The sequence below is a fragment of the Taurulus bubalis genome (genome assembly GCF_910589615.1).
Source record: "Taurulus bubalis genome assembly, chromosome: 7".
Lineage (NCBI taxonomy): Eukaryota > Metazoa > Chordata > Actinopteri > Perciformes > Cottidae > Taurulus > Taurulus bubalis.
Window position 1 is genome coordinate 18723249 of NC_136595.1, and position 24500 is coordinate 18747748.

Consider the following 24500-nt stretch of genomic DNA (forward strand, 5'->3'; position numbering starts at 1 on the left):
GTTTGGAGAGTCAACAATTCCTGGCTCAAGCTGACAGGACTGTGATAAAATTTGCAGGTCATAACACACTGACATTTTAATGAAAGATTGGAATGGCAACACGTTTATGCAACAGAAAACATTCTATTATAACATTTTAATTATATATAACTTCACAGTTTTTCTTATCATAATAATGTGATTTTTAGTCAGTGGATGCTTCAAAACTGCAACAGCTTAATATTTGCCATACATTGAATAATAAGTTACAAATAAATACATATTTGAATTACATTTTTAAATATATATTATTGGTTAAATATTTATGGAGGAATGTATATAAATGTGTTATACTGTAAGAAAGTTTAAAATAGCATTTTATTTGATTAAAAATGGGTTTCGCTATGAGAGAGGAAAAAATCTATGTATTTTGGACATTGAGCTGTTTGTGTCATGACAGCAGTCAGGTTAAGACAACTTGTCTGACATTTTTTATTCATGTTTTACTTTGTTTGTCTAATCTGCATGGTCAGGGCATGTTAACATCAATGACAATGAAGGCTGATACTAAGTTAATGATACATTTTGAGCAGCAAAAACTGACTATAAAAAGACCCCTCTTCTTGAAGTAATTCACATTCAGCAGCTATGTGGGTGCCTTTGCTAGCTCTCACTTGGGCCCTTGCGGGTGAGTACATCTTCATGCATTTAAAACTCAGCTTTACCTAAAATTGAATTAATGAATTAATGTTCTGGAAATGTTGCTTTTTGTAGAATGAGATAATAGCAGAAGAACATTTGTACATGGTAGCAATCTGCTGTTATCGTGTTTTATTAGGACACAAATAAATGTAATTATTTAGAAAACTATTGCTGCACTTGCTGTTAGATATATAACCAATGATAGAGCAGAGCATTGAGGTACCAACTGTTTTTCCAGTTAACATTTAACTTTTTCCCACATATACTGTTTGTTCTTTATCAACACCAAAATAACGTTTTATTTCTATTTTGTAGCGTGTCACCAGGTCAACTTGGGTAAGTTTTCATTCTGTTACAATATAATTCTGGTATTTAGATAGAGTTTATTCAAACTTGTTTTTATTGAAATGGAAATGCATTCACTAATTTGCTTTCTTGTATATTATTGTAGCTCCAGAGTTTGCCAATGGACAGACCTATGTCTACAAGTATGAGGCCGTTGTAATGGGCGGCCTGCCTGAGGAGGGTCTGGCACGGGCTGGCGTGAAAGTCCGCAGCAAAGTTTTGATCAGTGCAGATTCTAGCGGCACCTTCATCCTGAAGGTAAAGACAATTTAAATGCTTTAACTTACTTATGAGTAATATTAAGTGAACTGGGATAATGAGTGGCTCATAAACAATCAAGTGTTTAATTTACTCAAAGTGTCATTCTTCCTTATAGCTTGTAGACCCAGAAATCTTGGAGTTTAGTGGCATCTGGCCCAAAGAAGATTTCACCCCAGCTACCAAGCTTACTTCAGCCCTGGCTGATCAGCTCTTGACACCCATCAGGTTTGAGTATGCTAACGGTGTTGTAGGAAAGGTGTTCGCTCCGGCTGGCCTCTCTGAAACTGTGCTGAATCTCCAAAGAGCAATCCTCAACATTTTCCAGCTGAACCTCAAGAAGACTCAAAATGTCTATGAGCTGCAAGAGGTAAAAAATAACTCATCTTCATAGAGTTCCACTCACAAAATGCCACAATACTTAAACTGACAAACTGTGTGTGTGTGTGTGTGTGTGTGTGTGTGTGTGTGTGTGTGTGTGTGTGTGTGTGTGTGTGTGTGTGTGTGTGTGTGTGGATTTATGTGAACTAGCCTGGAACACAGGGTGTGTGCAAGACCCACTATGTCATCAGTGAGGACTCAAATGCTGACCGCATCCTGTTGACCAAGAGTAAGGACCTGAACCAATGCCAGGAGAGAATCATGAAGGACATTGGTTTGGCTTACGCAGAGCGATGCGTTGAGTGTGAGGCTGTAAGTGCAAAATCCCCTCTTGCTTCATAATCTCTAACACAGTACACTCCTTGACACTGCTGGTGTAATGATACTGGGTCTTATCAATGCAGAGAGGACAGAACATGAAGGGAGCCTCTGCTTTTAACTACGTCATCAAGCCAGCAGCCAGCAGTGCTCTGATCTTGGAGGTATCTGGTACAGAGATTGTCCAGATTTCGCCTTTCAACATCTTGAATGGTGCTGCCCAGATGGAGTCTAAGTATGTGGTTTACATTTTTTTTAAAAGGGTGCAATACAAGTGTCATCAGCACAATTGTCCGCACAAAGTGTCACAGTGCAGATTGATAGCGTTTATGTTTATTTGCAGGCAATCCCTGAAATTCCAGGAGATTCAGAAAGCCGCATTGGATCCCATCAAAGGTGAATATCTTCAGCGTGGATCCCTGCAGTACGAGTTTAGCAGTGAGCTTCTCCAGACACCCGTCCAGCTTCTGAGGATCACCAATGTCGAAGCTCAGGTACTTCATGAAATGATCCTTCAGATTTTTGTTGAATTCATCTTGTAGCAACAAACTTTGAGCTGAGATATATTTTGTCCTGACAGATTACTGAGATTCTGAACCACCTCGTGATCAACAACGTCGGCAAGGTCCACGAAGATGCCCCGCTGAAGTTCATTGAGCTCATCCAGCTACTGCGTATGGCAAAATATAATGTTATCGAGGCCCTCTTTACCCAGAACAAAGATAAAGCGCAATACAGGTAACTGTGACTTTCAAGAGCCATAGAAAATATGTGCCATGGATAATACAATTATATAATATCTATTTTTTCCCCAGGGGATGGCTCCTGAATGTTATCCCTGCCATTGGTACTTCTACTGCTCTGAAGTTCCTAAAGGAGAAGTTCCTTGCTGATGAGCTGACTCTTGCAGAATCTTCTAAAGCGCTGCTGCAAGCTCTTCACCTGGTGACATCTGACCTCGAGGCCATTAAGATTACAGAGGCAAGTCAGCGTTCATTTTATTTGTATTTGTAAGGTTGTAAGAACTGGGATGCATACTCATCAATTCTGAATTCTTTTTACCCCTTTTCAGAGCCTGGCTGCGGAGCAAAAGATCCAAGATAACCCACTTCTGCGTGAGATTGTCATGCTGGGATACGGCACCCTGGTTGCTAAATACTGTGCAGAGAACCCAAGCTGCCCCGCTGAGCTTGTGAGGGTATGTATCATTTTGAACACGTTTTTAACAAATTAAATTAAGTTATAACATTCCAGACATGTGACGTTAATGTTTTTTTGTCCCTTCCACAGCCTCTTCATGAACAGGCCGCCCAGGCTATTAGCAGCAAAGATGTCGAGAAGCTCGTTCTCATTCTCAAAGTCCTAGGAAATGCTGGACATCCTTCCAGCCTGAAGCCAATCACAAAGCTTCTGCCTGGCTTTGGAAGTACTGCTGCTGGTCTGCCACTCAGAGTTCACATTGATGCTATTCTGGCCCTGAGGAACATTGCAAAGAGGGAGCCCAAGATGGTGAGACTACATTTTTATTTCCAATCACTTGCATTACTAAGAATGAATGGATGGATTTTAGGCAGTTTTATGTATATCCAATCTTTTGTGAATTAGATCCAAGATATGGCTGTTCAGCTGTTCATGGACAAGGCTCTCAACCCAGAACTCCGCATGGTTGCTGCTATTGTGTTGTTTGAGACCAAGCTGCCCATGGGTCTGGTGATTACTCTTGCTGATGCCCTCTTGAAAGAAACAAATCTGCAGGTCGCTAGCTTTGTCTACTCTTACATGAAGGCTATGACCAAGAGCACTACTCCGGACTTGGCCTCTGTGTAAGAAATATACAATTTTGCCATTATTATTATTTGGCAATTTAAACATCCAAGCATGAATAATCACATGTGTTTTAATGTCTTACTTTCAGTGCTTCTGCCTGTAACGTTGCTATGAAGATCCTCAGTCCCAAATTGGACAGACTCAGCTATCGCTTCAGCAGAACTCTCTATCTTGATACCTACAGCGGTAAAAGCATAATGGGATAATGTATCATCAGAGATTTTGGATCAAAATATGTGGTTTTTGACACTTGTTTTTTTTGCCCTGCAGACGCCTGGATGGCGGGTGCTGCTGCCAGCGCCTTCTATATCAATGATGCTGCAACTGTTTTGCCAAGAACCTTTGTGGCCAAAGCTCGTACCTATCTGGCAGGAGCTTATGCTGATGTTGTTGAGGTAATAATGTCTTACATAGCTAGCTAACACACTGAAAGGCTATTATATATCTGGCATGTGCCTTCCATTCTTCTACACCTTTGCACAATGTGCACAATATGTCAAATCAAAACAGCAAAAACGACATTTAGCTAGCCATTGGAATTAATGTCTACATCTCAGGCTGCTTACCAATGCCAACAATCCTAATTTTATATTAACATTAGATATGATTTCAAATTCACCTGCAATAAATGTCACAAGCTTGATTAATATGGCTATATAAACATTTCACATCACAATCAGTTTAAAAGTACTTACTTGTTTTTCCTTTTTTCAGGTTGGAGTGAGAACTGAGGGAATACAGGAGGCCCTTCTGAAAATCGAAGAGACTCCCGAGAATGCTGACAGGCTGACCAAGATGAGACAAGTTATGAAGGCTGTAAGTTTAAGGGATCACTCTGATGCTAAATAGATTTGTAATCTTTAAGAATGATGTGTTTAATGCAGTGTTCCACTTTTCTTCTTCGCACAGCTTTCTGAGTGGAGGGCTCAGCCTTCCAGCCAGCCCCTGGCCTCTATGTATGTGAAGATCTTCGGACAGGAAATGGCATTTGCCAACATTGACAAAGCCCTTGTTAATCAGCTTATTCAGGTACACCATTGTCATTTTCCACTGTACTATAAGTGAATGCCAATTAATACATGTATTATGAACTAAATATCTGATGTCTTATAAGTGATTTTGTGCTTACAGCTTGCCAATGGATCAGCAATTCGCACTTCTGGCAGGCAGGCTTTGGATGCTATGGTTGCTGGCATCGAAAACCATTACGCTAATCCATTCCTGATTTCTGAGGTTCGTCGCATCCTTCCCACCACCGTTGGTCTGCCCATGGAGCTCAGTTTCTATACTGCTGCTGTGGCCGCTGCATCTGTTGAATGTAAGTTGCACTTGTGTAGCTTAAATGTTGCTGATTTGACCAAATGATTCATACCAATGCTAATAATGTGTTTTCACAGTGAAAGCAACTGTGACACCACCTCTGCCTGCCGACTATCGTGTTGCCCAGCTTCTGAAGTCTGACATAAGCCTTAGGGCTACCATTAACCCCTGGTAATACAGGTGTAGCTTACTTGACAACTAATAAGGTTCTTCTCATCAGAAATGTGTTCGGCGAGATAACCCTTAAAATGTATATGCTCTGTCCTTTGCAGTGTTTCCATCCATACCTATGCCGTTATGGGAGTGAATACTGCTTTCATCCAGGCTTCTCTGATGTCAAGATCCAGAGTTCACTCAGTTGTTCCTGCAAAGATAGAAGCAAGCATTGACATGATTAAAGACAACTTCAAGCTTCAGCTCCTGCCTATTAAGGGTGTCAACAACATTCATTCTACACTGTATGTACTTACCAAGTAACATGTATCACCCAGTTTGTTGGAAATTATGTTGTCCTTCAATTATTTTCCCTTTTTCCAACAGTGTTGAGACTTTTGCTGTTGCAAGAAATGTGGAAGATCTCGCAGCTGCCAAAATCACACCAATAATTCCAGCTTCACTGGAAGCACAGGATTCAAGGCAGGCCTTCACCTCAAGGTTTTCAAAGATGTCATCCTCTCGGTCTAATAGCATGGTGAGTTTGATTCACTGAGCACTATTTCCAATATTAGCATTTACCCTTTTCCAAATTAATGTTGTGACCTCTGTTGTTGTTTTACAGGCAGCGTCATCTGAAATCGTTCCCGTTGACCTGTCACGTTACAATTCCAGCGAACCGAGACTTCCTAAGGACTTCCAGAAGAGAATATGTACTGAAAGCCAAACTTTTGGTATCAGGTCATGCACTGATATTAAGTCTCGCAATGCCGCCTTCGTCAAAAACTCCCCACTCTACGCCTTGATTGGAAAACATTCCATCGAGATTGAGGTTTCTCCAGGCAAGTTAATGGATGATGTTGCGGCTTCCTTTTACCCGCCTTTCAAAAGCCAAGTCAGATGCCTTGTACAGACGGCATTAAATTACTTATATAAGTATTTTTGTATTTTGCTAAAATGTAACTATTATGGTTATATTTGGTTGCAGCTGCCGGACCAGCTATCGATAGGATTGAAATTGAGGTTCAGGTTGGAGAAAAAGCGGCAGAGAAGATCATCAAAGTGATTAACATGAGTGAGGAAGAACGTCTTGAGGACAAGAGCGTGCTGATGAAATTGAAGAAAATCCTGGCACCTGACCTGAAGAACACCACATCATCTTCATCCAGCAGCTCTCGTTCTCTCAGCTCTCGTTCCAGCAGCAGCTCTTCCTCTGCATCATCCAAGTCTTCTTCCAGCTCCTCCTCTCGCGGTAATAGCAAGCAGGTCAATGCTAACGCTCCAAGCAGTTCTTCAAGCAGCCATTCATCTAGCTTGTCCAGCAGCAACTCTTCCAGCTCCTCCAGGTCCAGCTCCAGGTCCAAGGTGAGTCAGCTTTAACTCTGAACTTTTAAACATTTTTTTATGTAGAATCCAAAATGTAAGTGAAAGAACAATCTACCATTTTTGCGTTTGCAGCAACAACTGTATGACATGAAGTTCATCAAGAGCCACGTCCACCAGGTAATCATTAAATTGATGAGACAACCACATTGTTTACAACATATTTAAGCAGGCTAAATGTATGGTTTCTTTGTTTGCAGCATGACCTCGAACGTGACAACAGCAAGAGCAGTGCCCAAAGCTTCGAGAACATCTACAATAATGTTAGTCATCAGACCAAGACATTTAGAGACTGTTGTATTTGGTGGGGAAAAAACTAAGCATTAATATCAATCTCTGGTTTTCACTTATAGGCCAAGTACCTTTCTGAAGCTCTCAAACCTGCTGTGACCATTCTCATACGTGCTGTGAGAGTCGACCAGAAGGCTCAGGGATACCAGATTGCAGCTTACGTTGACAGAGTTAATGCCAGACTTCAGATCATTTTTGCCAACCTGGAAGAGAATGACCACTGGAGAATCTGTGCTGATGGTGTGATTCTGAGCAACCACAAAGCGATGGTAAAAATTGTTTGGTGATGTAACAACAGGTTTTAGAAATGTGTCTGATGCTTGAGATTTTAATTCAGATTGAAAATTTCTCTTAGGCTAAGTTTGCCTGGGGCATTGAGTGCAAACAGTACGATGCTGAGATCACAGCTGAGACTGGTCTTGTGAGTAGAGATCCTGCAATCCGCCTGAAGCTTACCTGGAACAAACTCCCAAACAACATGAAGCGCTTTGCAAAAGAGTAATGTCCCAAAACTGTCCCAAAATGATTGCAACATTTGTGTCTACAATACATTTTTTTGGCATGATTTAATTTTCATTTCCAGCACACCTTTTTTAAATTTAAAATAACCTTCATCTTAATCTTTTTGCATTCCTAGAATCTCTGAGTACATTTCCCGCATCACAAAGGAATTTGGAATAAGCCAGGCAAAGGTCAAAAATACTCCTAAACAGATCAAAATGTCTGTGGCTGCTGCTTCAGACACAACCCTGAATGTTGTTCTGAAGACACCAAAGGTAGGGTTTTATTGCCCATTATTTACACACAGAAAATGTCTGCATCATACTTTGTCCCACCGTTTGCATATAAACTCTTCCTTTTAATATTTTAATATTACAGAGGACAATGTTCAAACTTGCCGTTGGTATCCCTGTTTCTCTGCCAATCGGAGACACTGCCACTGAGCTGGAACCATACCAGAACAACCTGGCCGACAAGATTTCTTACATGCTCACCAAGGCTCATTCAGGTGAAAACATTTCAAGGAACAGGTTTTACTGAATAGTCAGGCGGGTCAGTGAATAGTTAACTTACTGGTTCATATTTTTCTCCCACTTCAGCTGTGTGTGCCATGTACGGTGAAACGCTGATCACATTCAACAGAAGGAAGCTCAAGATTCAGTTGCCCAACTCTTGCTTCCAGATTTTGGCTCAGGATTGCACCCCAGAACTTAAATTTGTTGTTCTGCTGAAGAGAGATCAAAAACAGAAACAAAACCAGATCTATGTCAAGATTGCAAACCTGTAAGAAAAATAACTATTTATAAGTAGATTGAAGGAACTGTGCCTGAAAGAAATACCACAAAATCTAGAAAGGAACTTCAATACATGTATTTTAATTGTTTTCCAACAGTGAAGTGGAGATGTATCCCAAGAATGGCGCTATCATGGTCAAGATTAACGGTGTAGAAGTCCACAACAGAAACCTCCCATATCAGCATCCCAGAGGTATTTGTATTATACTAATTCCAATTTAACTATCATGCTCACACTTTTCAATTTGTTGAAAGTAAAAAAAAAACATTTATATATTTTCATCCATTTTTAGGCCCTATTTACATTAGACAAATTGGTAGGGGTGTCGCTCTTTTTGCTCCCCGTTATGGTCTCCAGAAGGTCTACCTTGGTATGAGATCACTGAAGGTAATACAATAAATCCGACAACTATCTTTTAGATTTAGATTTATTAATCTCCATGTGGGAAAATAGAGCAAACCCTGAACTGTTTGAGGTTTTTCCAGATCAAAGTTGTGGACTGGATGAGAGGAAACACTTGTGGACTCTGTGGACATGCTAATGGTGAAATCAGAGAGGAGTTCCAAACACCCAACCAACGTGTGGTCGATGACGCCGTCAGCTTCAGTCATTCCTGGGTTCTGCCTGGAAAGAGCTGTCGTGATGCCTCTGGTAATAAAATAGCTGCTTCATCCTTCGCTACAAGAACATAATTGTTTTGTATGCAGAATGGCAAAATGCATCATATCAAGAAACTAATAAAAGATTGCTGCAGTGGGTAAATATATGTATAATTGCGTTGCCTACCTTCCCTTTTCACCCTTTTCAGAGTGTTACATGAAGCTTGAATCTGTGAAGCTGGAGAAGCAGGTGATCCTTCATGGACAAGAGTCCAAATGCTACTCTGTTGAGCCTGTGCTGCGCTGCCTGCCCGGCTGCATCCCAACGAGGACCACCGCCGTCAATGTTGGCTTCCACTGCCTGCCCACTGGTGAGTCTGCAAAACATCACAGCCGGTTCACAAAACTGAATTATACAATATCTTACTATCTTAATAAGCAGTGCCTAATCACTTTACTCCCTCCATTTCTTCAGATTCTAACCTGAACCGCTCTGCAGGTCCAAGCAACATCTTTGAGAAGAGCATTGACCTCAGGGAAGCAGCCGACGCCCACCTGGCCTGTCGCTGTACCGCTCAATGCGCATAATCTCACTGCCTTCAGTCAATTTATGTTATACCTTTTGTTTCATTCAAAGTATTTGTGATTACCTTGTTGAACTGTAAATTTAAAGTTGGCAGAAACATGTGTTATCTTGCTTGTGTATTATTGACAACGGCAGTTACTAAATGTTAATAAAGCAAACTGAAAAATAATTCATACTATGAGGTCGTTCTTTTACTCATGTTGAAATGAAACATAGGTCAAACAAATACAATAAGAAACAACCAAAACCAACAGGTTGAGCCATTCAAGGTTGTCAATGCTACCCAAGGTGTGTTTGTCTTTTAGCAACACCAAATATTTGCAGCACACTGTTCCCTTTCTTCCACAATCTCTCCATGGACAAACATGTTTTCTTACAACTTTTGGTTGCAAAAAGTTGCAAACCTCTAAACTGTAAAGTCATGAAGAATATGGCTTCATAAGATGATAAATTACTTTGAAGTCTCGGTAGTCTACCACGGCAACAGTGCTGTTCATGTTACAGCAAACTATTACTGTCTGAAATATCTAAGCTCATTAAAGAAATAATAACATATGACAAGAAAACAATATACAAAATGGTGTAAGTGCACTATCTGACTCCTCTGACTAAAACAGCCACAGAATTTCTGGATATGCTTGGATGCTTTAACACACCTCAGCACATCAATTTCCCCACTCACAACCATGGCCAGACCCTGGACCTGGTCTGCACCACAGGACTCACCATCAATCACCTCTCTGGCTCTGACCTCTGAATACATGCTGCAATACAAACTGGCTCTCAATACTGCACATTCCATCTACTACTCTACTCTGGCATCATCCACTCCGGTTCCGCCAACCCCAAGGTCCTCTTCTCCGCTCATAATCCTCCAATGCTGAGAACTCCTTCCTCCTTCCTATCTTTCTACAAAACCAAAATTGAGACCATCTACAATCAACTGGCCACTCACAGCCCCGTCACCCCCAACCGTTGATCTGCAAATCCCCCACTAAACCGAGCAGTCACTCTCCCACTTCTCCCTAATCTCCCTCTCAGAATTTAACAAATCACTATCTATCATGAAGACTCCAACCTGCGACCTGAACACCATCCCTTCCACTTTAGTAATGGCCTGTCTCCCGGCCCTCGACCCGCTCCTCCTCTGTGTAATCAACTCCTCCCTGTTTACCCCCTCGCTCTCAAACTTGCCACAGTCACACCGATCCTCAAAAAACCTGGCCTGGATCCTGAAATCCTCAACAACTCCAGACCCATCTCCAATCTCCCCTTTCTGTCTAAAATACTGGAATGCACTGTTGCCAACCAACTCAAAACCCACCTGGACTCCGACCAACTGTATGAACCATTTCAATCCGGATTCAGATCGCATCACAGCACAGAAACTGCCCTAATCAAAGTCAGCAACGACCTCCTCCTCTCCTCTGATGACCACTCCCTCAACATCCTCATCCTACTGGACCTCAGTGCAGCCTTTGAGACTATCAACCACTTCATCCTCCTCTCCCGTCTTGAGTCCTCCCACCACATTACTGGCACAGTCCTCTCCTGGTTCAAGTCATACCTCTCCGACCGCCAATAGTTCATTTTCATCAATAAATCAAAGTCTGACACAGCCCCATTTCCTCAAGGTGTCCCCCAAGGCCCCGTACTCGGCCCCCTCCTCTTCATTCTCTTACAACATCCTACGCCACCTCAGTCTCCATTTCCACTGCTACGTTGACGACACACAGCTCTACATCTCCTTCTTTCATCGAAAAAAGCATTGCCCGTCTACGCCCCTCCTTTTCCTCCTCTGCCGCAGAAACACTCATCCACGCCTTCATCACCTCTCGACTGGCCTACTGCAACGGCATCCTGTATGGCACATCCACCAAAATCATCAACAAACTCCAATACATCCAGAATTCAGCTGCCCGTCTCCTCTCCCAAGAGACCACATCACCCCAGTCATAGAGTGTGTTTGTGTAATATAGTATAATATATATTACTCATATATACTCATATTTATAATACATGTCACTCTATATTTGCATAGTATATAATATATAAAGGCTTTAATATATGTGTGTTAAATAAAAATGTATGCAATGTTTGGCATCTGTTCATTCTCATCACATTATACCACGATGTAAATTAAATTAATAGTTAATACGTTATGCACACTGTTATGCTCTTCTGACAGATAAGGAATTACATTATAATAAAAATAATATTGCAGGTGTGCCACACGTCATATTTTTGATTGACATCACGTTAATATCAGTGCTCCGAGCCGAGGATATTTCATTTATCAAATCCCTGTTGTCTCGACTCCTCTCTACTCGCCTCCTCTGCTCGCATCTCCCGTGGGTGGGACTAAGACGCAAGGAGAGGTAGTGAGGAAAGGAATGGAGGAACAAAATCAAGGATGTACAAATTGGGAAATGAAAAAGTCCTATAGTCAAAGTTGGCAATATGTCCCTGATGTTACATTTTTAATGTGAAGATGCCAAACAAATTATCTGCCCAGAGACTTGTTTTTGTTCTTTCTGTTTACATCCCTCTTGATGCAAGTAAAAAAAAATGCAATGCATGAATGCACTACTGTTTTATGTTTTGTCATATTTGTCTTGTGTAGCATCAATGGACTAGGCTGCAGCATTTCATTGTGCAAGCCTGTTGCTGAATGACAATAAAGTATCCATGAACCATGAAAGGCAAATCACCAGTGTCCAAATCTGCAGTGTGAAATACTATAAATATATTGACGACATTATACGGGCTGATGTTTTTATATCTAAAAATAATTATCATAGATCCATAAGAATACATTGACTGTAACAAGAACAATTTCCTCATGATGAATAGCTCTATATTGTTGTTTCATTGTGAATATTGTAAGGATTTTTCTTAAAGTTTAAGTGTTTTATTAAATTAATAACGTCAATTCAATAATACACATAATGTCAAAGGTATAATGCAGCATTTCCTAAATAACAATGTGTGGCCTTATACAAAAATAATCCCTTTCAATCATCACTTCTGACCAGAAGTGTGTGTCAGTGGGCGGATTCAGTCGCCCACTGAGATATAGAGGAGTAGTGTTTAGTGGCAGATTTAAAACCAATCTATCACCACCTTACGTCTGTGTCGGGAGTGATATCCAGCCAATCCAAAGACGAGGATTGTAGCCAATTAAATTGAATGATACAATGGTGACTGGATCCGCCCACTTACTGTTAAAAAGAAAAAGGTGAATGTTTTGCAGAGGCACAGTGTTAGAGGTCGTGCACCAGCGACACCCCTTGCCATCAAAACATGCTTTTTTCCTCGTAGGCTTCAATTTTGCTTTCTTCATAAATACCAAATCATACAGCCTATACGGGAGCAGCTTGTTGCGTTGCTCAAGGACACATCGCACATCGACGAGGAGCCGGGGACGCAACGACTGAGCCACTGTCATCCCTTGACTCTGCAACACGCCTCAGCACTATAACCTCTTCACATTCTGTTTTCAATGTTAGTTTGTTTGTGTAATGTTTTTAACTAAAGTTCTATCAGACATTGCACCTTTTTAAGTGATATCAAGTATTTCAAGAAATAGACAGACACTCTAACTTCTAGAAGATGATCAAAGAAACAGTTTTGTTTGATCCAATAACACTTTCAGACCATGCAGTTAAAAAGCTGTCCAGCACAAAGCCCACAGACCTGCTGAAATGTCATGACGTCAGTGGTCACCCTGACCACAACAAATATAGTGAGCAAACAGCCATTGCCATTGTGCCCTCCTGTGTGAACTTTGAAAGTGAATTTTTATGGCATGTTAAATAAAGAGATGCAATTAATTAATAATACTTTCATGAACTTGGCCACAAACATGCAATAGCACAGACACACATTATCCAAGCCACCTATAATATAGATTATATTTGAGTATGGCGCATGACAGAAATCCACTGAACTTTTCTCTTCAGTTAAATAAAGATCTTGTTAGTTCCCTTTAATTTAAAAGGTGATGTCCTCTCAACCCTTCGGTCAAAGAAAATCATATTCAATAAATCATTTATTTTAAAAATCCACAGTTGAATTGTATAAACAAGGCCCATTTGTTTTTCTACTTAAATAATAACTACATATTTGGAAATACAACCAAAACCAAAAATGGTAGTAAGGTCAGGTGGCCCTAACCTTTCATCCACTGATACATGCCCTGTCGCCTCCCCAAACCAACCCCACGTTTCTTTGAATCTAAAAGGTGAAATAACCTATCTATCTAATAGAGTGCAACAAACAAACATGTCTGGGTTAATATTTTACCTTCATGACATTCTTATTTGACTTTGTCAGCAGACATAAAAGGCAACCTCTGACTGCAGGCATTCACAACCACAACAGCCATGAGAGTGGTTGTGCTTGCCTTGACTCTGGCCTTTGTGGGTAAGTTGGTTTTTGTGATGGTATAAAAATGCAGTTTTTATCAGAAACTGCTGATTACTGTACATTTCTTATTTGGATGTCTTAACATAATGCATTTGAAATTGTACATTTTAACAAAGGATAGTTCATTTTAACAAATAATTTAAAGTTGAATGTCCTTTATCGGAGCACACAACACCTCATACAGTTGAGAAAGATAAGACAGTTACTCACACATTAGGGCCTTTGCAATAAAGGGCCAGCACCGAACAGTCCATGGTACTGTAAGTGCAAAGAATCTGTTATTGTAGTGAACATTATTTTGCTGCTGCAATTGCATTTTTGAGGGGCTTGGTATGCTCAAAAAGTAAAACAAAATTGGTACATGCTTCAGGACTGAATACATTGCAAAGTTGTGCAGTGATTGGCTCAGTTATAGTCATCGGGAACCATGGCGACACCAAAACACACGCCAGGGTTAGGATAAAAACACATTTTTCTTAAACATACATTTCCCCAGCAGGATGTCAGCAATGTTGGATTTCGTGCATCCATATCAATTTGACAAATATATATTTAAGGACTTAAGGGTGCACATAAAGTATTTAAAGTTGGCACCAGTGTTCAAACTAATAATTATTTATATTGTATGTTGTAATTGTGCTTGTGGCACTTCGGCTATATAGTGCCTCCTAATCACTTTTAGCCTTGGAAAAGAATTGTGAGGCTCTTGGTATACTTTCAAATGTACATCAAACCTGTGAACATTGCCGGAATATATAGTGATTGGGTTCATGCGTGTTTAGGCTACATAGTGCCACCTATTGGTGTGGACGGCCTTCACTAAGCTATTTTCTTACATAAGCTCATTAACCTTCACATTTTCAATGAAGCAGCCCTCACATTATGTTTAGTTGGATGTATGAAATGTGGGAGTCACATGCATCCCATGGACACTTAAAAAAAAAGTGTCTCTCGGGGCCACGTTCTATTGTGCTATTAAGAATTGTGTGTGTATTTTGTGCGTATTTTGGCCTTTGACAGGCAATGTTCTTCAACAAACTCATATAGAATTAATCAGATAGAATTTAATTTGGTCAGTACAATCTAAAGACCTTCTTGTTGCTAAATTGCAAGGCTTTTGAGCTTTCATGGAATGGTGTTGCCGGGTGGAGGCAGAGAATTAACATGTTTTGCCTTTAAACAAGAAGCTGTTGTAACTCTACTGGCTATTGTCAAATTTCCCCTAAATTTGACCTGCTTGATGAGAGTCCCGGTCAAAGGAATAAAATATTCAAAAATAGCATAATCGGAGATGTATACTGTACACTGGATACTGTACATTGACTAAACAAAAACATAATATCTGTTTGTTTAAAAATCAAGATTGTCACTTTTATTTCTACCCATTCATTACTTTTTCAAATTTTAGGGTACGATAGAAAAGAACTGCATTTTGTTTAAACTAGATTTGATAGTTTCACCATTTACTGCTGGATTGTTAATTTATTCTTAATGTAATTTCAGCTGGTCAACCTCATAACTTGGGTAAGTTCAGTACTTTATTATATTTTTAAAAGACAGCCACCATTTTATACATATATGGAATCCATAAATAATTGGACGAACAATGCATTGCAACATTTACAACAACTTAAGTAACATGAACGTGAATTATTCTGGCAAAATACAATCTATGGTTAATATGGTATCATGAGGGATAAGGAGAAATACTTCTCACTGAGGGAAATTGTTCTTACAGCTCCTGATTTTGCTGCCGGTAAAACTTATGTGTACAAGTATGAGGCACTGCTCCTGGGAGGTCTGCCAGAGAAAGCTCTGGCAAGAGCTGGACTCAAAGTCAGCAGCAAAGTTCTCATCAGTTCCACGGCCCAAAATATATACATGCTGAAGGTAAAGATCAAAACCAAGTGAAAGCAACAATATTCTCACTTTTAAATTGTAAACTGCCCTGAATGCATTTTATTTTTGCCCTAGCTTGTGGAACCTGAGCTCTACGAGTACAGTGGCGTCTGGCCTAAGGATCCTTTAACCCCAGCCACCAAGGTGACTTCAGCCCTGGCAGCTCAGTTCTTGACTCCCATCAAGTTTGAGTATTCCAATGGCATTGTTGGAAACATTTTCGCCCCTGAGGGAATTTCCACAATGGTGCTGAACGTCTACAGAGGTATCCTGAATCTCCTTCAGCTCAACATCAAGAAGACACAGAATGTCTATGAGTTGCAGGAGGTTTGTCAAAGAAACCTGAGTATTAATTCCAAATAATTTACTGGAACTTGAATCTCCCTAGTAGACATGTGCTTTTCTCATTAGGCCGGAGTTCAGGGTGTGTGCAAGACCCTCTATTCCATCAGTGAAGACGAAAAGGCTGAACGCATCCTTTTGACGAAGACCAGGGATCTGAACCACTGTCAGGATAAGGTTGTGAAGGACATTGGGTTGGCATACACTAAAAAATGTCCAAAGTGCCAGCAAGTAGGTTCAAAACTATTTTGTGTCATGCATACATCCATGAAAATATAAAATGGTACATGACTAAGTAACTATGTGGTTCATCTTCACAGGACTCAAAGAACATGAGAGGATCTACAGCATACAACTACGTCTTGAAGCCGGTTGCTCATGGCGTCTTGATCCTGGAGGCAGCTGTCAATGAGCTGATCCAGTTCTCACCTTTCAATGAGATTAATGGAGCTGCTCAGATGGAAACCAAGTATAACAATATATACTGAGAATGTAATAATGGTGTCAGTGTTTAGATTTAGTAGAGCTGCAGATTGACCTTTTTTGCACTACTTTCAAGGCAATCGTTGGTCTTCCTTGAGATTCAAGGGGCGCCCATTGTACCCATCGAGGCTCTGTATCTTCACTGTGGATCTCTTAAGTACGAGTTTTCCACTGAGCTTCTTCAGATGCCCATTCAGCTCATCAATATCACCAATCTAGAAGCACAGGTACTGTCTCAGACTGCTTTAAATGATCAGTGAAGTCAGGAAATGTGTGAATCGCAACCATATTCAATTACTTTCTTTTGAATTCTGTGTTCTTAGATTGTAGAGGTTCTGAATGATCTGGTTGCTCACAACATGGAGAGAGTCCATGAGGATGCCCCTCTGAAGTTTTTAGAACTCATTCAGCTCTTCCGTGTAGCACCATTTGAAGACCTGGAATGGCTTTGGAGCCAATACAGATCCCAACCTGCCTACAGGTGAGTTTAAGTAAACATTTGATTAAGATCAAGAAAATATATGTATGCAGATTCACTCACTCCATTTTCATCTTCCAGACAGTGGATCTTGGACACCATTCCCGCCATTGGAACTCCTGCTGCTCTGAAATTCATCAAGGTTAAATATCTGGCTGATGACCTGACTGTTGCGGAAGCTTCTCAAGCTTTGATTGCATCTGTTCACATGGTGACAGCAAGCACTGAGGCCATTAAGCTGTTTGAGGTAGGTAAACCACAAAGCAAGTTACTTATTTTGGTAAAAAGAACAGAGGTTTGAGAAACATATTGGATTTTTATTCTCTCATAGGCCCTGGCATTCAACAACAAGATAGTAGAAAACCCAGTTCTGCGTAAGATTGTCTTCCTTGGCTATGGTACCATGATTTCAAAACACTGTGTTGAGTTGGCTGTCTGCCCTGCTGAACTTATAAAGGTGATATAGCCTTGTTTTTTATATATATATTTTTTTAAATATGCTGCACATAGCTGGGTGAGAAAAAGAGGTCTTAATTTCTTATGGTACCTCAACAGCCCATCCGGGACCTCCTTACTGAGGCTGTCACTAAAGATGAGACCGAGGACATCATCCTGCTCCTGAAGGTTTTAGGTAACACAGGCCATCCTGCTAGCCTGAAGCCGATCACAAAGATCCTGCCCATACATGGCACTCAAGCTGCATCTCTGCCCATGAGAGTCCATGCTGAGGCCATCCTGGCCCTGAGGAACATTGCAAAGAAGGAGCCCAGAATGGTAAATTCTCAACACCAAAGACTATTTCAAAGTATTTTTTATTTTGACAAATAAGTTCATACTGAGTTTGCTTTCTGTGATAAATTAGATCCAGGAATTGGCTCTTCAACTCTATATGGACAAGGCTCTTCACCCAGAGCTTCGCATGCTTGCATGTATCGTGCTGTTTGAGACAAGGCCTCCAATGGGTTTGGTGATAACTCTTGCCAACATTGTGAAGACAGAGAAGAATCTGCAGGTAGTAAGCTTCACTTATTCTCACATGAAGTCCCTGACCAGGAGCACCGCCACTATCCATGCCTTAGTCGAATTAATTATCAAGTCCATCTCTGAACTGATGTTTACTCAGCTATTTTCCATTTGTCCAGTGCTGCAGCTTGCAATGTTGCCATCAAAATCTTGAGTCCAAGGCTGGACAGACTGAGCTTACATTTCAGCAAAGCTGTCTACATGGACATCTATAACAGTAAAGCCAGAGTCACATCTGGTTTGTAGTATATTTAGTTATTTTTTTCTCGAACATCAACTAGCTGCATCTCACCAAACTCTTTCAGATCCCTTGATGCTTGGTGCTTCTGCCAGCGCTTTTTTCATCAATGATGCTGCCACCATTCTGCCCAGATCTATCGTGGCTAAGACCCGTGCCTACCTTACTGGAGCTGCTGCTGATGTTCTGGAGGTAAAAGGATAAGAAAACTCCTGCCCTATAAGGTATATAATCATTATTTCAATTTGAAAATGACCTTTCTAACATCTTCACTTGTTCCCAGGTTGGAATAAGAACTGAGGGACTCCAGGAGGTTTTTCTGAAAAACCCTACACTCATTGACAATGTTGACCGGATCACCAAGATGAAGCGTGCCATTAAGGCTGTAAGTATGACACAGCACGAAGTTACAAACAACAGGATAAAATAGCATACAATGGTACATGAAAAAACACATTAGGCGAGTAAGTTGGATTGTATGTTTCCTTTTTCCACAGCTCTCTCAGTGGAAGGCTCTACCCAACAGCACACCTCTGGCCTCAGTCTATGTCAAATTCTTCGGACAAGAAATTGCCTTTGCTAACCTCGACAAAGTCTTGATTAAACAGGCCATTGTGGTAACATTCAAGTGACTATCTGTCAAGACGAATTAAAAAAACAATTTTTCAGTACAACTTTTTGCGAGACACAATAGTTGTAATAAATTCTTCCCTATAGCTCGCCACTAGAACCTCTGTTCAGGAAATGGGTGCGAATGCCATCAAGGCTCTGCTGTCTGGCGTTTCCTTCCACTTTGCTAAACCATTGCTTGCCACTGAAGTGAGGCGTATCCTGCCAACTGCTGCTGGTCTTCCAATGGAGCTCAGTCTGTACACAGCTGCTGTGGCTGCCGCAGCTGTTCAAGGTAAGCAGAATCTAGAAAGTATCCACAGTTTCACTTGATACAGGTCCCACCTATCCCGCTGATCTAGATTACTTGTTGCTAATCAAAAAAGGTGCTGACTCACTTTTGAAGTATTTATTCCTGATGCAGCCACAATAAGTCTTCACTTGCTTATCACTGTCACATTGCTCTTCCAAACAAAAAAGGAGACAGTGTGCTTGGCTTTAAAAAACAACAACACTGAAGCACTGGGACATAGCACCTAATACCATCTAAAAGTGGAACTAAGAGCAATACAAGTATTCTGCTAAATTTGTTTTCTTAGTCAAGGTCATCACAACACCAGCTCTGCCAGAAAACTTCCATCTTGCTCAGCTTCTGAAGACAGACATACAGTTTGAGACAGAGATTAGACCGAGGTAGATACAACATCTGACAGAAATAAATGAGGTAAATATGTTACATACCATAAAATGTGACATCCAAATGTGTTATCTATCTAGTGTTGCTGTGAACACATTCGCTGTGATGGGGGTAAACACCGCCATACTCCAGGCTGCTGTACTTTCGAGAGCTATACTAAACTCCTTTGTGCCCGCAAAAATTGTTGCAAGACTTGACATCAATGAGGGCTACTTTAAGATTGAAGTTCTGCCTGTTTCTTTGCCTGACAACATTGCAGCTGTGCAGTAAGTCTGGAATGTTAAACTCCTGTCACTTCTAAGATGTATTTACCTTAGACATCTACGTGATTATATTATATTACATTTTTCTTCTTTCAACAGTATTGACACTGTTGCTGTGGCAAGAAATATTGAGGATCTTGCTGCTGCAAGAATCACTCCCATCATTCCTGCCAAAGTCTTGCAGCCCATCTCAAGGGAGACTCTCACATCTGATATTGTTTCATCTGCTGCTAGTATAGTGAGCTTTTTAATATTTTTTTTTATGATAACAACAATAGTATCTATATTACCTATAACTGATATCCCTTTCTTTCATAGTCAAAATCCTCAGAGATCATTAACCAGACTGTGGCAGCTCCCATTTTCATCGCAAGACCCAAAGCATTTCAGTTTGAGAAGAAGTACTGTGTTAAAGCTTTGGCCATTGGACTAAACGGCTGTTTTAAGGTTGCCACTGATAACGCTGCTTTCATTCGTGACATTGCTCTGTATAAACTGTCTGGAAAGCACTCTATTGTCCTTTCCTTCAAACCAACTAAGAATTGAGAACACAATACTTTTACATTTTATAGAAGCAATGTGCACAAAGCAATTATTATTGGGATTATCTAATGATATTTTCAGTTGAAGGTGAGGAAATTGAGAGACTGGAGATGGAGGTTCAAATTGGAACAAAGGCTGCAGAGAAGCTAATTAAACAGATCACCCAGAGTGAAGAATTTGTCGAAGGAAGGCCGGCCTTGACGAAGCTCAAAAGAATCCTGGTCCTTTCTCAGAAAAATGTCACCTCATCTTCCTCTACTAGCTCCAGCAGCTCTCACTCAAGCCTTCGCTCCAGCTCTTCTTCCAGCTCTTCTTCCAGCTCCTCATCTCGTGTCAGTAGCAAGGCCATTTCTGCTGCTGCTTCAGCCCGTAGACTTCGCAGTAGCAGCAGACTCAGCTCCTCCAGAGCTGTGAGCAAGTCCAGCTCTGCATCTAGCCTTGCATCTCTCTTCAGTGCTAGTTCGAGTTCCTCTAGCTCCAGTGCTCGTGTTTCAAAGGTAAACACTTCAGGATTGTTGCATGGAAGGATATGATTGTGTCTACATATTACAGTAAGCGTGGAATCTAACCAATATTTCTTCTGAACAGCGAGTGATTTATCCCCACAAGTTCCAGAAGAACCACAAGATCCAGGTATGTTTAGATGGGGCTTCAAACAATGGACCATGTATTGTACAGTTTGCACGTGTTAACTTGTGTTGCAGCTTTTTCATTGTGACTATAAACTTCCATACATTATTGTTGTAGGCTCTTACCTCTCAAGCAACTGGAGTTTTCAAGAGCAGAAGCAGTGCCTCAAGCTTTGAGGCCATCTACAAACAAGTGAATCTTGGTCATCTTAAATAATACAAAAATCCTTCTTCAAATCATTGTATTGATGGTTTTGTTGGTGTGATCACATGATTTAACCTTGATTGTTCTTGCAGAACCAATTCCTTGCCAATGAAGTTGCTCCTATCATTTCCGTCATCTTCCGTGCCGTCAGAGCTGACAAAAAGATAATGGGATACCAACTGGCAGTCTACTTGGACAACACTACTTCCAGACTTCAGATAATTCTGGCTGCCTTGGCTGCCGATAACAACTTTAAGTTATGTGCTGATGGAGTTCTGCTAAGCAAGCACAAAGTCACAGTAAGACACTGTCTTGATTATATCATCGATATTAGGACATCATATTTAAGAGCTACTGTTTAAAACCATCATCACTTATGCTGTCTGTCAATAGGCTGAAATCGCATGGGGAGCAGAATGCAAGCAATATTACAGGATGTTCACAGTGGAGACTGGTCTTCTTGGGCCAAGCCCCGCAGCTCGCCTCAGAGTGGCCTTGAACGCACTGCCTTCTGCATTTAAACTCTATGCAAAAAAGTATGAAACATTATATTTAGCCCACTCCCATGTAATATAGACTATGTAAAATGTCTGATATCGGGAAAATCTTTTACAGGATATATGACTACATTCCTGCTTCCATGCTGGCTGGCTTGATAAAAGGAAAGGATGAAAACAGTGCCAATCAGCTCTCATTTACACTGGTTGCCACATCTGACAGGACCATTGATCTCATTTGGAAAATGCCTACAGTATGAATAATTTAGCATTTTTTGCAAAATATGAAGTCATGTTTGTTTTTACATTTTCTCTAATATAAATTGTTCTGTCTACAGCGTACTGTCTATAAGCTGGCTCTGCATCTTCCCATTGCTATGCCACTTAATGAAATTAAAGATCTCACCCTCTTTGATGGCCTTTCTGATAAAGTCCACTACTTGTTTGCCAAAGCAGGAGCAGGTAATATTATTGTTTAATATGAAATGCACTGACAAATATCTTTGGCACTGTGCTAAGGATTAAAACAATTTGTATATTCTTCACAGCTGACTGCAGCTTCGTCAAAGACACACTGACCACATTCAACAACAGGAGATACAAGAACAAGATGCCGTTGTCTTGCTACTAAGTTCTGGCACAGGATTGTACCGATGAGCTGAAATTCATGGTTCTGCTGAAGAAGGATCCCTTTGAACAGAACCATATCAATGTGCAAATTGCTGACATGTGAGTCCCCATAACAACAAGAAAGGAACTGTGGTTTTCATCCACAAGCAGACCAAACTAAGTAACATTTTAATTTCTACACTTTTAGTGATATTGACCTGTATCTGAATAACACTGACATGATTGTGAAGGTCAATGGAATGGAAATACCAATCAACAACCTGCCATACCAGCATCCCACAGGTTTCTATGTACAATTATACCTCCCTCAAAATATTGTACAGTTGTACCAACTGTTGTTCATATCATGGTCCAATAATACTTGCAAGTTGTTGTACAAATTATGTATATGTGATGTCTTAAAATTGGATAGAAGTAAATTGAAACTTTGAAAAAAAATTTTTTTTAAAGCTAACATCCTGATCAGGCCAAAGGGTGAAGGCATCTCTTTGTACGCTGCCAGCCATGGTCTTCAGGAAGTCTATTTAGACAGGAACTCATGGAGGGTAAGTGCAACACTAACTATCCACAATTTAGTGTCCAATAACTATGGATGCAAAAAGATATAAAATGTATCCATCTTTTTTTAAAGATTAAGACTACTTCAAAAAAGCTTTTAAACTTTTGATAAATTTGACTCACAATGTATATTTGATGGTCTGTAACGTCTCATAAAATCAATGCAGGTTAAAGTTGTTGACTGGATGAAGGGACAGACCTGTGGACTCTGTGGAAAGGCTGATGGGGAAATCAGACAGGAGTACCGCACACCCAATGGACGTTTGACCAAGAACGCAGTGACCTACGCCCATTCCTGGGTTCTGCCAGCCGAGAGCTGCAGGGACACCACTGGTGAGACAAAAAGTTAATTGTGGTATTACTTTTACAGCAACATACGTTTCCATTAGTTCTATAACTGCATATGGTTAAATCTGCTCTATTAGACATGTTATGATGCACTGAATCCAGCAGAAACTCACTAATCACACCTTTCTCTTTCAGAGTGCCGTATGAAGCTTGAATTTGTGCAGCTGGAGAGGCAGGTAAACGGCCAGGAATCCAGAAGCTACTCCGTCGAGCCTATGCTGCGCTGCCTGCCCGGCTGTTTCCCTGTGAAGACCATCGCCGTCACTGTTGGCTTCCACTGCCTGCCTGCTGGTGAGTCAACAAGTTCAAGTGACTGAATATGAAAATGTGGAGAACAATAACATAATTCAGCGTAGCTGTGGTAAATCAAAAACCCTTTTTGGTCAAATGTGTGCTGGTCGCAGACATGTGTCTACGGAATCCAACAGTCTTCCACATTTAGCTCTGTGAGCCTGAAAGTGACATGAACTCCATTGGATTCAATGTTAACTCTTGACGACAAATTTATCAAAAAAAGCAAATAGTACAAGTTATTTTAACTTTGAATCTAAAATGCATAGTGTCTCATTTCTGTACCCATTCCAAGGGTATGAATCTCAAATACTGAAATTAGAGAAGCAATAGCCATACATTATGTTGCCTAGACCTCAAATGAACCTCAAATGAACCTCAATGATACAGCTTACTTACTTCTGGTATCATTGGCAGACATATGGAAACGTCTTCCAGCAGTTACCGCCACACTGTCAAAATGTCTTGCATGAGTTTCTAGTTACTAATTGATCTGCTCCCTTCACTTGTGCAGATTCTGCCCTGAATCGCCCAGAGAGTCTAAGCAGCATCAACGATAACAGCGTGGACTTGAGGGAAAAAGCAGAAGCCCACCTCGCCTGCAGCTGCACTGCTCAGTGTGCCTAACAACACTTTCCTCTGCACCAGTGAGCATCTTTCCTTTGAAAATACATTGAAAAGATGACTATTGCAACCGGTGAAAAAACATTCAAAATTGGTTCAAGGGGGAATGTTTTTCACCGACTATTGGAAGACGTTGATTGAGCGTTGACATTTAGACCATATTTATGGACAAAATCTTCCTTTCCTTCTTTAAAGGAAGGGGTCGGTTTCAGATGGTCTGCCATATTTTCAAGGTGGACATCTGTAAATACAACAGGTTCTACAAGTATGAGAAAAA

The 24500-nt window shown here is 40.7% G+C and overlaps 2 protein-coding genes across 2 annotated transcripts; both read left to right on the forward strand.

Annotated features, from left to right (window-relative positions):
- Positions 1-627: 627 nt before the first annotated feature.
- Positions 628-11397, forward strand: LOC306738853 (vitellogenin-2-like; the record flags this gene model as incomplete). The annotated part of the gene is made up of 36 exons (XM_079220775.1): positions 628-667; positions 997-1017; positions 1133-1284; positions 1403-1654; positions 1816-1977; positions 2070-2218; positions 2327-2477; positions 2564-2721; positions 2799-2964; positions 3056-3181; positions 3274-3492; positions 3589-3806; positions 3899-3996; positions 4081-4205; positions 4525-4626; positions 4720-4839; positions 4942-5128; positions 5208-5301; positions 5403-5588; positions 5671-5821; positions 5909-6125; positions 6272-6648; positions 6742-6786; positions 6867-6929; positions 7020-7226; positions 7313-7455; positions 7595-7733; positions 7837-7966; positions 8058-8241; positions 8351-8445; positions 8546-8640; positions 8739-8904; positions 9062-9223; positions 9328-9420; positions 10509-10976; positions 11246-11397. 36 exons carry the CDS (start codon positions 628-630, stop codon positions 11395-11397), a joined length of 5613 nt encoding a protein of 1870 aa, XP_079076901.1.
- Positions 11398-13823: 2426 nt separating this feature from the next.
- On the forward strand, positions 13824-24226 carry LOC306739026 (vitellogenin-1-like; the record flags this gene model as incomplete). Its single annotated transcript, XM_079220967.1, is given in 35 exon segments — positions 13824-13863; positions 15370-15390; positions 15605-15756; positions 15841-16092; positions 16177-16338; positions 16428-16576; positions 16667-16817; positions 16914-17071; positions 17150-17315; positions 17400-17525; positions 17624-17842; positions 17931-18163; positions 18211-18308; positions 18397-18521; positions 18613-18714; positions 18827-18946; positions 19047-19233; positions 19538-19631; positions 19716-19901; positions 19998-20136; positions 20217-20433; positions 20523-20938; positions 21030-21074; positions 21189-21263; positions 21368-21574; positions 21669-21811; positions 21891-22026; positions 22111-22234; positions 22321-22400; positions 22404-22501; positions 22590-22684; positions 22853-22947; positions 23128-23293; positions 23444-23599; positions 24114-24226. Coding segments are annotated over 35 exon segments (5046 nt in total).
- Between the last annotated feature and the right edge of the window lie 274 nt (positions 24227-24500).